The following is a 15498-nucleotide window of genomic DNA, read 5'->3' as shown; positions in this document are numbered from 1 at the left end:
TTTGCAGTGGGATTGCAAAAATGGAAATGGTGGCGGCAATGACTTTGGTACTGGGGCGACGTCTGCAAGGTCCAGCCTTGCTTATTATTGACTCTCTGCTTGAAAAGGTATGACCCACCTTTAACACCAATTACCTTCTGGGGGAGTCGGAGGCCTAAGAGGGTCATGCGTCCTTGATCTGAAACAACAAGGACGGGGCACGAAGTGTGATGCGAATAATCAAGTTTTTCCTTCAGTTACCGTGCATCTGCAAATGAGGAATCATTAAGGATGTTTTAGTAAGAATCTGTACTTTGGCACAGCCTTGCCTTGAGTTAAATGCTAATGTCAGCCTGCTAACATGCTCTCCACAACAATAAATAATGCAGATGCTAAGCAGGTGAAATATTAACCATGTTCACCATTGTTGGTATGCTAAGTGGCACTAAACACCAAGTACAGCTATGGCTGATGGCAATGTCATGTAGTAAATATGACTGCATTTGTCCATCAAGGAACGATCTTCTGCTTTGATATAGATATTATATTCTGCACCAAAGTGGTGGCAGACTGGTATTGCCATCCCTACAGCCATGCCACTAAAACGGCTAAAAAAGCATACACACCCAAGTTAAAAACATTGAATTTCACTACATTTAAAACCTGTTGCATCTCACAGAGATCACTGACAATCACATTCCTCACTCCTGAAAGAGAGAAGTTTGACAGTTGGTTGGCAGCGCTAAAGTTTTGTCCCATTTTTGGCTCCTCCTCCAGAACTTTTAATTTCAAACTGTGTTATATCAATATAGGCTTACTCCCCAGGGTGCTGTTGCATCTCGGGTTTGTTGCTAAGCTGAAAGCAGACTAGCTGTATTCTCTCTCATTATTCAGCAGTATTTGGTGCAGAGTCTAACACTTACAGACTGACTGAGCTGTTGTGAACCCAAAGCAGCATTTGAAGAGATAGAAAGTTGCCTTAGACTCCTGCTTTTGTTTCGAATAGCCACAGATCTCAGCACCTGCATTTATATATGAGAAGTTTCCATTTGAAGTGATAGCTTTCATTCATTCTATCACTCCAGCATTTAAAGTGATTTCTCTCTTTTCTCCAATCTTCAGACTAAGCAATAAAAGTAAACTGCTCTGTTCTTTAGCTCTTTTGGGGGGCAGCACTTCTCATTAATACTGATAAATGGCTTGTTGCATGCACCCGACTTGACTGAGAATATGAGAGATTTTACGGCCTAAAATGACTCGTTGGTTATGGATGTTTTATGTGTCATCGCTATTCCTTTGAAATGAAAAGTTTTAGAAAAAAAACACGATGGAAAAGGAAAGATTCATCAAAATGAAGCTGTCATTGTCGTCTTTTGCTCATGAGCGATGCCGGAGAAGTTGGGCAAGGTCACGTGGTAAAAAACTGCCAGAGAGGGGAAAGTCAAACCCTGATGCAAAGGAGAAAGGAATTAAACATTTTTCCAAGGACTTTGGAGCATTAATGACATTAAGAGGTGCGATAAGAGCAGACGACACGATAAAGCAATTAATGTCAGGTAGAGATTAATTACTTGCAATGCTACTCTTCATTAGTGACACTCTGCAGCAGTGCCAGTTGAGGTGAGCAAGTTGGCAAGTCACTGATACCTTGAGCATGTGGTAAGAACAGCACTTTAAATGATTCAGCCAAGTGGCAACTAGGACTGTTAATATAACATTGAAAGGGAAAAATGTGTGTTCTAAAGGTCATCTTTTATTATAAACAAGACTCTGTGAGGTTGTACCTTATGCTTACAATGTCAACGCTAATATGCATGCATTATGTTTACCATGTTCGGCAGCTTACATCAGTTCAGCACATTAGCATGCCAACATTAGCTGCTTAACACTAAACACAAAGTACAGCAGAGGCTGAGGATCACCAAAGCTATTTTATTTCATCCTGAGGGGGACATGAACGTCAAATTTCATGGCAATCCATCCAATAATTGCTCAAATATTTTACTCTGAATCAAAAATGTCAAGCTTCTAGTGGTTCTACATGAAAAGTCTGTTCAGTGAAGTTACATCAAAGGTGCAGTCAAAGGTACAGAGCACATCATTGGGGAATCTGGGTGTCTGTACCAAAATTTGTGCCATCCATCAAGAGTCAGCTTTTATTTGCTGGTGGCGTTCGATGAAATGTCAGACCAAAGGTTTTACAGCGCATCCTGAGTAGAAAATTAATATTGGTACCAAATTTCATGACAACCCATCCGATGATTGTAGAGACATTTGACTGAAAACTAAAATCCTTGTGTTTTCAAGATATTTCAGTCTGGACCAGACCAACTAACCAATGCTGGCAAAAACGTGATCAAGAGGGGCTTCAAGATCTCTTATTTCAATTTGAATATGTAATCCAACAACACTGAATGTAGAAAATACTGCAATCAGTTTTTGAGGTGAGTCCAGGTAAAATTCATTATTCTTCATTGACTTTCCCAATTATCTCTTCACAGAAGAGGAGATGGAGATAGAAGAGAAGCAGACAAGTAGCTTTGATACAAGTGAGATGTAGTTTAAAGCAGCTGCAACTCTAGTAATCATACTTCTGCGTTATTTATGCATTGAAGGAAATGTGTTCTCTGTTTAATCAACAGCTGGTTTTGTTTGTCACAGAAATCGGAGGTTCATGTATATTAAAAAAGTGACATGGCAGCTTCTTTTCCTGTTTCATTTTGTAATTACGTACCTTCATGCATTCCAGTTTGTTTGTTTTTTAACTTCCTGCCATTGTTCAGTTTCCCAGCAGTTTCACTCATCACCTATTCTCTATTATCCAATCAGTACTTCTACTCTGAGCTGTTTACTCCCTGTTTGCCAGATTGTTCTCCTTGTCGACCAGTATTCCAGCCACCATTGCTCCCTGTGTTATTTCACAGTGTTTTATCTCTGCCTGGTTTTGAGTTTAGACTCTTGCCTTCTTCTGTACTCAGCCTTTTTGCTGGCTCCTTGTCTGCTTTGTTTGCCAGCCTGACTGTCTGTTTTGTTTATAACCTTGAGTTCAGTAAACTTCTTGAACTTTTTTGGTCTTGAAAATGAGTTTCTTTGGGTTCTGGTCTTCACAAAAAAAAAAAACAAAGACTTCTTGAAGATCTGGAAAACAATGACTTACATGTTTGGTGCTGTTTGTGCAAACCTGTTCCTCCAAGGTTGCACTTTTCCAAAATCTTCCATTGTGGTAAATTCTAGCATCGCTATTAATAATTTACAGAGACAGGCTGTTCACACAGTGGCTCCAGGGAGACCTGAGGTGACATAGGATCAGCTGAGCAACTTCCTCGCTTTATGTCATGTCGAGGGTTTTGATTCCAAGACTTGCTTTCCCCAGATATCACCAGTAGTTTGCTATCTTGTCCATAACTTGCAGACTTGGGGAAAGGCTGGAGGTTCATTTCTAAATATTCCCACATGAAGCTGTTTACATGTCTAGCTAATTTTCTTGTTTACCTGCAGCTGTGCATACTCCAATTAGCATAACGGCATTAATAATGACATTTGCTTTGTTCAGCTGTCTTTTTGAAAAGGATGGTACTGCGATATTTACACACGTCCAGAAATCTGTTGAAATCCATCAAAGTCATTCATAATGCTTTGAGTAGGTGTGTGTCTCCTCACAATCTCTTTTATGAATGCATCTCAACTGTTTCTTGTTAAGCTGAATATAAAATCTGTTTCTACTACATGTTTGTTCTGAAAGCTTCCACCTGATTAAAGCAAGGGGAATCTTTAATGGCTGCATCTTGTTGACCCCTGACCAGCTCTGGTGTCCGAAAACCAATACCCATCAGGCCCCCCGGTCCCTCCCTATTGGCTCAGCTGTGATCAATAATGAGAAGGGAGCGAGGCCACAGGCACCTATTGTAGATTAACTTCAACCATTAGAGGTGATGGGTGTAAAAGTGTGGATGGTGCAGCGCTGGTATTAAGATGCATCTTGGCTGCAGCTTGTGCATATCGACTCCCTTTTCCTCTCTCCAGCATTGTTCGGCTAGGAGAATATACTGTACGAGTGAAACAAAGACAGACCAAAGCCCGTCACAGGTGGGTGGAATGAGGCCTAACCTGCTGGGAACCACCGCTGAAGCTGATGAAACATCCCTGAAACAGCTTTCATATGTGAGAAACACAAACACAGAAAATACCCAAATGTAGAAAGAGCCTCTTTTTCTGGTCCATTAAATGCACCACCTCTTATAACTCAGGCATAGTAGATAACTGAGTGTGGGATTAAATTAAAGCACACCAATCAATATTTTCATTTTCTCAATAGAGCATATGATGAGCATCTTTAGTATCTTTCAGCTTTCAATTGTTTTGTTGCACTCTCTTCGCTCACGTCAACCTGTTTCCAGCTGCTGTGAAAAAGCTCTGATAAACCTACTGCACACTAGTTAGCAACTAGCTAGTGAACATAGTGGAACATTTAGCAGCTAAAGAGCCTGATATTTTTGTCAAGAGCTGGTGGAGACCAAAAACAGAGCTAAAAATGTAGTTCATATTGGATTTATATTGATCAGATGACTAGAAACACGACTCTAAATGAATGCTAATGTTGCTCCATGTCTGCTGGACAGACTGAGCAAACAGGCAACTGCTAACATTTTAGCCACATCAGCTTTACGAGGGCATACGATGACCATGTTGTGTTCACGGCTTGTTCCGCTGCCCCCTAAATGTATGCCACATTATGTTAAGATTACCTTCTTATACCTCTGACGCAGTTCATGTGTCGTCATGTGCCAGCACTGAATATTTGAGCAGTGCTGGCACATGACTTCACATTAACTGATACAGAAAGCTCAGTTCAGATACAAAAGATGAAATGAGTCTGGTTGATTAAGGCAACTTGTGGTTTCAGCTCAACTGAGGCAAAGTTAACCCCCAGCTTTTGAGTTGGGTCAAATGGATTAGCAGTGAATGACAAAAGTGTGTCGTCATCATTTTGTCAGTCGTTTGATTGCTGCTGTCAGTCATTTCTGTCTGCTGCTTCGTTTCATTGAGGTTGAAAAGAGATTCACCTCTGAATCCAATTAACACTTTTTGACTGAGGGGAGCATGTTGCTGCTGTGTGTCGGGCTGTGTGTGTGCGCGTGCATATGTGTGTTTTTCTTTCTGTGTAAACCCTTGAATCCACCAGTCTAATGCTTCTTTAAAGCTCCTTTTCTGTGTCATTACCTCCAAATATAGACGAACATTTAGAGAAGAAACAGGATTTGCCTCAAGCTGCTTATTTGACACATCACCACAGAAAGCTGTAAACACACACAGTACAGTAGCTAGTTAGTGCAGCACAAACCCAGAGGTCACAGAAAAGGGGTTGTCACAGGGAGGTGGCCGGCTTGCAGCACCAAATCTACAGGGGAATGAGAAGGTGGAGAAGCAGATTAAGAAATATATGTCTTGACTTCTTGGAAAAATGTATTTATCATGATTATTCCTGGTCTACTACACCTGTTCTCCTCAAAGTACTCGTAGTACTTGCTCATGAGAACTAAATGAATTACAAAAATGACAAAACAGGTTAAACAGGTTCAAGAATGTAAGAAAGATGCTGTTCTGATAAAAGGTTAAAAATGTAATATGTACAAGATGTTAAAAGGGTAACATAAAAATCCAAAATATAGCACATCAAAATAATGTTTGTTAAAGATTTAATGCACTTTATGTGAGGTTTTTTTTTTTTTGCATTAGACCTTGTAACAGGTCACATGACCAGAGTTTAGTGAAGGTCATGGCTGTGGCATTGTGGGTCAGAACTAACATGACTGCAGAGGAAACACATACAGCCCCAAAATAACTCCACTCTGCACATGGTCCAATCTTCAGAAGACATCAGGACAATGCGTGACCATTACTTCATTGGATCAGTGTGGCTGTAATTTTAGGGACATAGCTCTCAACGGAAAGATAAGAATGCATATGTTAAACAGCAGATTGTGCATTGGGAAGATATATAAGGAGAAAATGTGTAACAATGCACAAAAATGTGACATGAATTAGCCCTCTTCCCACAATTGCCAATCACCTGACAGTGCACCTGGCTGCACACCTGTTCCACATTCCCTCATTAGCGCAGTATATATACCAGTCTCCAGAACACCCAGTGCTCACCTCCTATGGTGGTTCAATCATGGCTGCCTGCTGTTGCTCAATTCTATAAACTGTTTAAAAGCTTCTTGAGGTTTATAAGCTGCTGCTGGCATTTCCTGTTATTTGAGTCTGTCTCCAAGTTGACTTCTTATTGACCACAGTTTGTAGAAAAGTGCATTTAATTCAACCTGCTCTCAGTGACTTTCCGCATCTGGTCTCCCTGTTGCCAAGCGTCTGAACTGTGACAGGAAAACAGGGAAATTTACTTGCAATTAAGACGTACAAGAAAATGATTCGTTAATTACAGATTTAGCTTCATATGCTAATTAAAAATCACTGCAGTAACATTATTTTCAGGAACCAGACTGCATACAAAAAGAGCCAATGCTAGCAGACTCATGACCGCTTGCATGCACGGCATGAGCTGATGCACGAGCCAAGCCTGGAGCTCCCAGTCACAGGGCAGTCTGTCTAATCACCAGGCCACCCTTTGTTACTGTCAGATATATTCCAATAACGTCCACGCCCCAGTCCCCGCAGCAATAAATACACTCCTCGCGCCGCATGTAGAAGATTAATGACATCAATCACACTTCCTCATCAGGCCACACACATACACGCTGCAAACATTGTAATCTGCCTCAGTGTTTTCTTTGCAGACTAACGCTCATTTTTCTTTTGCTTTGGGTTATTCCATGAGTGAAATGAACTGGCACTGTTTAGAGCCACAACAGTAATTATTTATTGTCAGGCTCCACTTCTTCCATCTTACAATGTGTGGAAATATAGTGTCTTTTCCCCTCCAAGAGAAAATAGCCTGTTTTTAATGATGAAGGAATAGAGAGAGGAAGGCTCTGTATGTTTAGTCAAATCAGGTTTACTAAATAGCTCAAAATCACAAATCATGGATCTGAGTAGACCTCAAACATCTTCCAGATGGCACTGAAACAGGAAGAACATGAACCACACAACCTCATCTCCACCACGAGCACCTGGAACGTGGATGGACTGCACAGGTTTAGTGCTTTAATAACATTTGCCGTCTTGGTTTCGCTCTCAAACAAGCAGTAACCGTTTCCTTTTCCAAAAATTAAGGATTTTTCCAGTGGTGTCTGAGACATAGCTCCTCAGCTTCTTCAAAATATGCAAATTTGTTCCGATTCTCCTCGAACATGAGGAACCATTGTCTGTCAGTCTAAAATTAAAAGTTACAGGATAAAAGAAATCATTTTTGCTTTCTTTTCAGACGCTTCAATTTTTGTCAAGAAAATTGCACATGAGCCAGATAATGAGAAATTTAAAACTGAAGACAAAGTGTTACACAGTTTTTTTTTTTTCCTAGGATTTCACCCAATACATCCACTTCTTCTTTGCCCTTGCAATATATATATCAGTCATACTGTATTCCTCCGATTGTGGACTGCCACCAAGTGGCACTGACAGTGAAGCACAGTGTGACCACAGTGTGCTGCTTCCTATGAGAGCAGCGACTGGGCTGATTCAGGTTTGGACACATGAAGCCATTTGAATGTGTTTGTCATTTCAGCAAGTTTTATGGCAGACTCCGCATCATGACCTTTGTATTTAACAGCCACCATGTGGTGTTGACAGGAATGAACTCTGGGAAGCACATCTGGAACATTTGCTCTATGTGAAGGTCGCTCTTACCGGTGCCTATTTATGGGTATCGAGACCTGGGTAGCTTTGCATTATCAGCTTGCTAAGCTTGAATTCCACAGCAGACAAGAGGCTAAACACATACTGTCACCATCTATATGTCACACCGCCATCAGAAAGTTATCCTGCACCCTGTCTGTGAGTGTGTGTGTGTGTATAAGTGGACATTGACATGTGTGAGAGATGCGTCTCAGCTGTTTAAACACACCTTTCCATAACCAGCCCATAAAAGCATACAATACACCATCTGATGGGGGGATCTTGACGCTATTGTTGGTGTTACTGTCATACTTGACATAACAACAGCAGGGCGACAACAGCCAGTCAACCCACTGACACACAGAGGAAGCACATGCATGCGGGTAATGTGTAGCGCTACAATGCCAGAGGGTTTGCCATCCAGCTCAAGTTTTGCTTTCAGAGGCTGGGAGGCATGGAGTACAGTCATGGTGGCTAAAACTGCTCGGCCCAGGTGTTCCACAGTCTCTCACCATCTGCTGGAAAGTCTCCTGTGGTTTAGTCCTTTCATCCAGCTCTGAATAGAACTTACCAAGAAGTAGCTATATTAAACTCCAAAGTAAATTTCATTATTTCTGAAATGATTGAAGTTGGCAAAATGAGGGAAACACAATTCTGATGATCAAAACGCTGTCTTGGTGGTTCTTAACAGACAGGGTCCATTTTTCTTTTGTGTTTAATCAGCTCATTACTTGTTTGGTCAAAAGTTTTATCTCTATTATGCAAAGACTATTACAGTCGAGTAAAAAGAAAGAAAGCTGCCATCTCAGTTTAAGTTGAGTTTATATTATATTATTATATTCTCTTCTTTTATGGACGTGTCTGAAGGGTCTATTTAAACATGATGAGGTTGAATTTAGGTAGCGTACACCTGTTGTGCCCCCTCCCAGCTTCCTTTTTTTAATCCATCATGAGTTAAGCTGCTTTCCATTCTCTTACATGCCGCACATAAACCAGCAGCTGCCAGTGAAATGAAACATGATAAAGTCAAGTGCAGGCATCAGAGACTGAAGCAGTGTCTGTTTATTCATATCCACTTCAATTGTCTAAATATGTCATAACAAAACAAATGTTCCTTAGTCATAAAAAACAATGGGTCTCTACTCATCCCACACTTTAAGTGCTTTGAGTCATTGCACAGAAAAGGGCTGTCAAGCACATGGCGGCACAGATGTGCTCGAGGTTATGCATGCTTCTGACCTAATGCTTAATTCCTACAGCTTTCAAGTCATTTAGCCTTCAGGTAAGTTTTCCATTTTTCTGTCTAGACAGCCTTGTATTCCCTGGACTGGACTCCCAGGACTCCTCACTGCGCTCCGCCGCCTGTGTCGAACATCTTCTTGCGGCCCTCCATGCCGGACATGGCCTCCACGTTCTTACGCCAGTCGCCCACCTCAGTAGTGAGCACCTGGGGTTGAACAGAAAATGAACACGCTGAGAAAAAGTTTTATCCACACATGTTTTTCTCTTCATAACAACTGAATGTCGTGCACGGGAGAACCATCGGACAGGCAGTGTTTGGGAGTCTTCGTACCTTGTCCTGTTTGACGTCCTCCTTCTTCACAGACTTGAGGTTGGCTCTGAGGTCCATGGAGCCCTTGTGTTTGGACCCCAGCAGAGCTCTCATCATCTCATCTGCAGACACCCTCACCTTCCTCAGGGCAGGCTTTTTGAACTTGCCTCCGAGGTCCTGCACCTTCAGCTTCAGCTCATGGATCTAAAAAAATACAGCAGAAAAAAGTCAGAAACAAACACAAAATCCTTCTGGGAAATTCAGATTTTTACTGCCCAAGCTTGTAAACATGCAAAAACTGAAGCATTAATTTATTTCACAATGTTTTTTGCTGGAATAAGACGCACAGTGCGTTCTGTTTGTTTCTCAAGGTTTAATCTCTGGTTTCAAAGAGAAGAAGGAAACTTTTTTTTTTTTTTTCACTTTAAAATATTGACTGAAGATGATAAGAAGAGTGTGTGCTCGGTGCTGGAGGGCGTTCAGAGACTTACGTCTTTGTTGTGCTTGTTCACTTTGGATTCGCAGTCGTATCGCTCTTCATCCACAACATCAATTTTTGAGTGAAGCTGTTTGCATAGATTCTGAGGGGGGAGAGATGGCTTTAATACTGAACATAAAAATTATACAAAAAGCTGCTCGACTGCAGTTTATGACCCTCACTTGTAGCTCATCCAATGATAATCCAGACACTTGCAAAGGGGGCAGCTTCTCTCCTAAATAGCGGACTTTCTCCTCCTCCCTCTCCTGCGTCTCCCTCTCCAGATCCTCACAGGCTCGGGTGAGGAGAAGCATCTGATTGGAAGAAACAAATGAATCAAGAGTAAAACTACTGCAGGCATCAGAAGTAACTCGAGGTAACCACTGACTGCTATGTGTTCAAATAAATGGCTGAAACACTGAGCTAAAGGTAATGAAGAAATGGTTTGTCCATCTTCTGCCACTCCAAGAAGCAGTATTAGAAATGGCCAAATTAGCCTAAACATGACGGAATTGATTCTTTCATGCTGTTATCTCCAGATCATGAGTTAATTATTTGGATATCTCGAGATAGCAAGAGCTTGTTTCGTTAAGACGTTAATTTCTCTCAATATCTCGAGAAACAAAAGACAGATTTCTCAAGATAACAAGATCATTTATCACTAGAAAATTACTTGTTTTCTCGACCTTCGGAAAATTAAATAACAGTTTGATTATCTTGTTATCTCAATATAACAAAGATTACTTTTTTATCCAACTTTTCTTGAGATATTAAGAAGTTTAAAACCAGTTGAAATGAACACATCTGGAACATGACGTGTTGATAGAGGGTGCTTCAGTTCATCTGACAGGCCTGGTTTGTCACAACTACTCACCTTGAGGGAGAGCTTGCGAGAAGCCGAAATCTTCGACTTCGGCTGTGGAAAAAGATATCTGTCAATATGAACTCAAAACACAAGATATTTCAATTATCATTAATCAAATAGTCACTGAGCCTGCTCAGGCTTGTAAAGGGGCACATACATCGAGGTTAGAGAAAATTACAAGTACGGCATGCAATATCATATCATAAGCTGCAGGAAATTGAGTTTAATCAACATCTTTCAACTAAAATTGAACATTATGAACTCTGCAAAGGTTATTTTCATGGCTTTTGTATTGTAATCACTCTGCGATGTTCCACCAACTGCTGCACACACAGTGAAAATATGTTTGGAAATGCCTGTGAGTGTGAAACCCCACAACACTCTCTGTCGCTGCATGTGAAAAGATAATGCTTTATTATTAGGATGAAGTCAAGCGGAAAGCTCTCCACGATGCTGATAACAACTCTGACAGATAACCACTGCCAGATCTTTGCCATGCGCAGAAGGACAATGTGTCCCCTCTCCGTGCATGGAGGATTAACACTGTGGAATATAGCTGCCTCACCTTATCCCCTTTGGGATTCATGGCTCCGGGTCTGTTGGGCTCCTGAAACCCCAAACAGGGACAAATGACGGTGATGATGCTAAAGGCAATCGCAATCAGGTTTATGTAAGAGCATTAGAAAGAGACACTGTTTTATCGATTCAGCTTTCCTGTAATCAAGGATCGAGGATGAACATGAATTGTCTTACCTCACTTCAGCTATAATGACAAAGACAAACACATGAGAGAAGCAGAGGTGTGTATTAGTGCCGTTTAGGGGTAATGCGTCACCCCAGTGAACCACAGTGTAATCTCAGCCATCAAGGCGCCACATAGCAAACAGTCCTCAACATCCTTTGACAAGAGGATTAAAGCAAGGACACGACAAGAACAATTCCCTTCACTATATTCAGCATCATCTCAGGCTTTTCGCAGTATGACTGACACCTCAACAGATTTGTTTAAACGCTCTGACAGCGAGCAGTTGCAAAAAGGAGAGTTGGCAAATCAAATCTGCTCATTAGGCTGCATGTTAATACACTGCAAAACTTGTAAAACATTGCCTTCTTGTCTCTGATAACAGCTATTTTTAATTAAATGCTCTGACAGCTTGAGAGAATAAAGAATTGCAGTTGAAGAGATGTGGAGGTACTTTTTCTCCTCTCCACTTTTTTCTCTTTTTTTCAACCAGAAACAGAAAAAATACCAAAAACATGATTAGAAATTAAATAAAACACAGGAAATTGACTGATCTTAAATTCCTAAAGCAGGCTATGAAGCAGTGGTTGTTTTACCTGTGGATGGGCGTCTGCAGTCAAACAGCAGCAGCTGAAGACAATGGGCAGCTTTTTATGTGGGCAGTGCGGCGCGTGGACAGCAGATATAACGTCTGGTCCCAAGAATGTGCTGGCAGGGGACCAAGCATTAAATATCACCTCCCCTGACTCTGAGACAACACCAGGGCAGTGTAATAATAAATCATGAGCATTACCTTAATGGTATTGTCCTGATATTGCTTCTCCTTGTGTGCAATAATAATATTATTTTTGTAACTTGTAGTAGAAACAGTATCAGTCAATGAAAAGAAATTAATTACCATCTGTTCTGATAATCAATTATTTCAGTCAGTTTTCAAGCAAAAATGTCATAATTTGCTCCTCCAGCTTGTTCGAATGTGAGGATTTGCTGCTTTTTGTTGTCCTTTATGATCGTAAATGAATGAGTCTTAAAATTATAAATAAAATAATCAGCAGATTATTCAGTAATGAAAATACTTACCCCATTAAAGCTTTAACATTTAGGAGTATAATTTAAAGGAAAGTCTGAAATCTTGGAAGAGTTGCTTATGAAGCCTTGCCAAGAGTTAGTTTTATAGATGCATATGCACCAGTAGAGCTTATATGTAGCCGGAGTCAGCTGCTGGTTAGCTTAGCTTAGCACAAACACAGGAAGTGAAGGGAAACAGCTAGCCTGGCTCTGCCTGATAGAACACATTATATCTTTTTTGTTTTTTTTATCTGTACAAAACCAAAATGCAAACATGTGAATTTGTAGGTTTAAGGGAGGCAATGTGCCAGGCTATTCCTGACCAGAACCAGTTGCTTGGCAACTAGCGAAGACAACAGGAAGTTGCTGATGAAACAGCAGAAATAATTGCTGTTTTTAACCTAACAGCACATGGCATGCTAATTAATGAGCTTTAGAGGTGCTGGTTGATGGATTTTGGTACTTCAAGGTGGATTTAGTTCAAGAGCAAAAACAAAAACCTGTAAACTGCACTTTGAACTAAACATGTCTAAGCAGTTACATGCATGAGTTAGGATAAGAGTTACAATAGCAGATAATAATGTATGTGATGAGCACAATACACACCCAGAGCCCTCCCGCATAGCAAAAGCACACAATCATCTCCTAAGAATAGGCCAGGCCCCTCTCAGCTTTTAACTGTGCTGACATGAATTCAGTAACACACAAGGCTAGATTTCAGGAAACCATTCAATCAAATGATTTACTGCTGATTTTCTGACTGTTTCTGAGTATTTAGCCAAACATGTCATCAGGCACACAGGTTAATCACATGCAGCCACGCAGAGACCGTTAGCTCCTGTCATTAGCGCTCTGATTTATGCGAGGGGAGAGTGCAGAGCGACATTATCAAGGTTAAATAACAGGAATTAGCTCCTATGACATTTGATCTATTCTAATCACTGTTATTATGATAAAAATACTGGTTGGTGGGATTATGTCGCGCCCCAAATAACAAGAGGCTGTTCCAGCTTTGCCACATGGGATCATGGGAAGAGGAGCGGATAGAATAGCAGGTTTAAATAGCTGCTACAGTGAAGACATACAATTTACTGTCTCAACAGGCCCGTTGAGAAGATATAAAACAGCCTTTAATAAAAGATTCTTCATTATCTATTTCATTATATGGCTGACGTTCTGCAGATGTCCTGGCAGTCTGATAAATAGACAAAGGTTTAAATAATTGTCCTCAAGGGAAAGCTCAAATTTATGTGCCAAAGCCGGTCTCTGTGCCGCAGTCAGCTGCTGTCTGAAGAGGTCAGACGAGTGATAATCAGCTCCCTATTTCCTCATGTTCATTGTGAAATAATTTGTTTTTTATCAGCTAATACCATCTAATATCATCCACTCCTCACACACTCTTTCAAGACAAACAAAACAGAAGTGGAAATATAGAACATTTACTTCAATGAGAGACATTTTGGCCCAGAGAAGAGAGAGGCCTCCGAGGATGAATCCTATAGATTTAGAGTGCTAACATGCTAAGCTAAAATGGTGAACATGGTAAATATATTACATGGTAAACCTTGGCATGTTAGCAGATACAGTGTATTATATTGATCTGTTTGATCATGAACAGGCTTCCTCGCCTCTTCTTTGTCCTGTCACTTCTGTGTTTTTGTGTTTACATCTGCAGTCAACAACTTCTTGGCCCAACTTCATCAACATTTCAGAGCACGCATGCTAATCTCAGCCTGAGCTCTGGCACTTCTTGCAAATCGCTTCACCCGTCAGCATCAAGTTTCTCCTCTTTCCACTGGCTTATACTGGAATAAAGCTGATGCAAGTGCTAAGGTGTTTTTGGTAAAGCCAGCATTAGCAACAAGGAGGTCTTCGGAAGAGTCACATGAAACGGGGACGAGGCCACGCTGATCCTTTGCTCTCAGTGAGTTGCGAGAGCTTCTCAGAGATTAGAAACCTGAGTGAAAATGAAGGAGGCTATTTGTCTGCAGCAGGAACAGCATGCTATCTGTGAATTATCTTACTCCTCATGTCATGGCCCCCTTACAGAAAACCAATATATGGCTGCATATGTAAATTAAGCGTGCGTGTCCATGTATTACTCACATTGTGGGTTGATCGATTTACAGCATTCAGACAAACATTAGCATCTCCACGTATGAACAAAATATAGCAAAAATGCTAATTTTCATATATTTTTATCATAAAAATAATATCAATGCAAACTTTTTGCACCACTTAACTTATTGTTAATATATATACTTGTCTAATAAATCTGATTATATTGTGAACATATATTGTGAATATATTTTCCTTATACTAATTAAACACGTCCCAAAATATGTTATGTATATTGGTATCAACATATAGCAGCACAGATAGTATATTAAAGATAAAATCATCAAATTTAATAAGCTTAGTGACCGTTTAGATTCTGTTCTGAACATCAACACAACTCAACATTTTTTTTTTTTTTTTTTTGGCCCCTGCCCTAAACGGCTCTGCCATGTTGAAGTGAAATGCAGTGCTAATTAATCTTTAGGTGGTGGCTTTCAGCATAACAGCCTGAGAGAACAATTCATCACACACACAGCCCTGCTGATGAATAATTTAATGACATAAAGCAGAACCATGTGCGCGCACACACACACACACACACACACACACAGGAATCGCATGTTAAAACTGATTGCTTGGTTTCTTTCTGTCTCTGCTTTGTCCCTGAAGCTATCTAATAACAGGTGTATTAATCCAATAATATTCACTATTAATACATTCTTATGCTAAAAGCCTCTGAGAAATTTTCAGCTGAGTTACTTTCCTTGTTTTTCCAGCGTATTCTAGCAGATATCTCTTTGACATACGCCTTCAAAGCTCCTGTTCCATCCGTGCCTCAGTGTCAAACACCACCCGGCGTTGGTTTCTAATACAACAGAGGCAGGGGAACAGAAGCAGAGACGATCCCTCACTGAGCAATGGGAGGCAATAAAAGGAGGAAGACGCGGGGGGACAACAAATGTTCT

The 15498-nt window shown here is 40.7% G+C and overlaps 1 protein-coding gene across 1 annotated transcript; it reads right to left on the bottom strand.

Annotated features, from left to right (window-relative positions):
• Positions 1-8883: 8883 nt before the first annotated feature.
• On the bottom strand, positions 8884-11268 carry LOC139350487 (troponin I, slow skeletal muscle-like). Its single transcript, XM_070991940.1, has 6 exons — positions 11231-11268; positions 10675-10716; positions 9983-10114; positions 9814-9903; positions 9344-9526; positions 8884-9217 (listed from the first exon to the last, which is right to left on the bottom strand). Exons 1-6 carry the CDS (start codon positions 11249-11251, stop codon positions 9116-9118), a joined length of 570 nt encoding a protein of 189 aa, XP_070848041.1. The 5' UTR covers positions 11252-11268; the 3' UTR covers positions 8884-9115.
• Positions 11269-15498: the final 4230 nt, after the last annotated feature.

The sequence above is a fragment of the Chaetodon trifascialis genome, chromosome 22 (genome assembly GCF_039877785.1).
Source record: "Chaetodon trifascialis isolate fChaTrf1 chromosome 22, fChaTrf1.hap1, whole genome shotgun sequence".
Lineage (NCBI taxonomy): Eukaryota > Metazoa > Chordata > Actinopteri > Chaetodontiformes > Chaetodontidae > Chaetodon > Chaetodon trifascialis.
The sequence above is the reverse complement of the archived record's forward strand: the minus strand, read 5'-3'. Positions and strand labels throughout refer to the sequence as shown.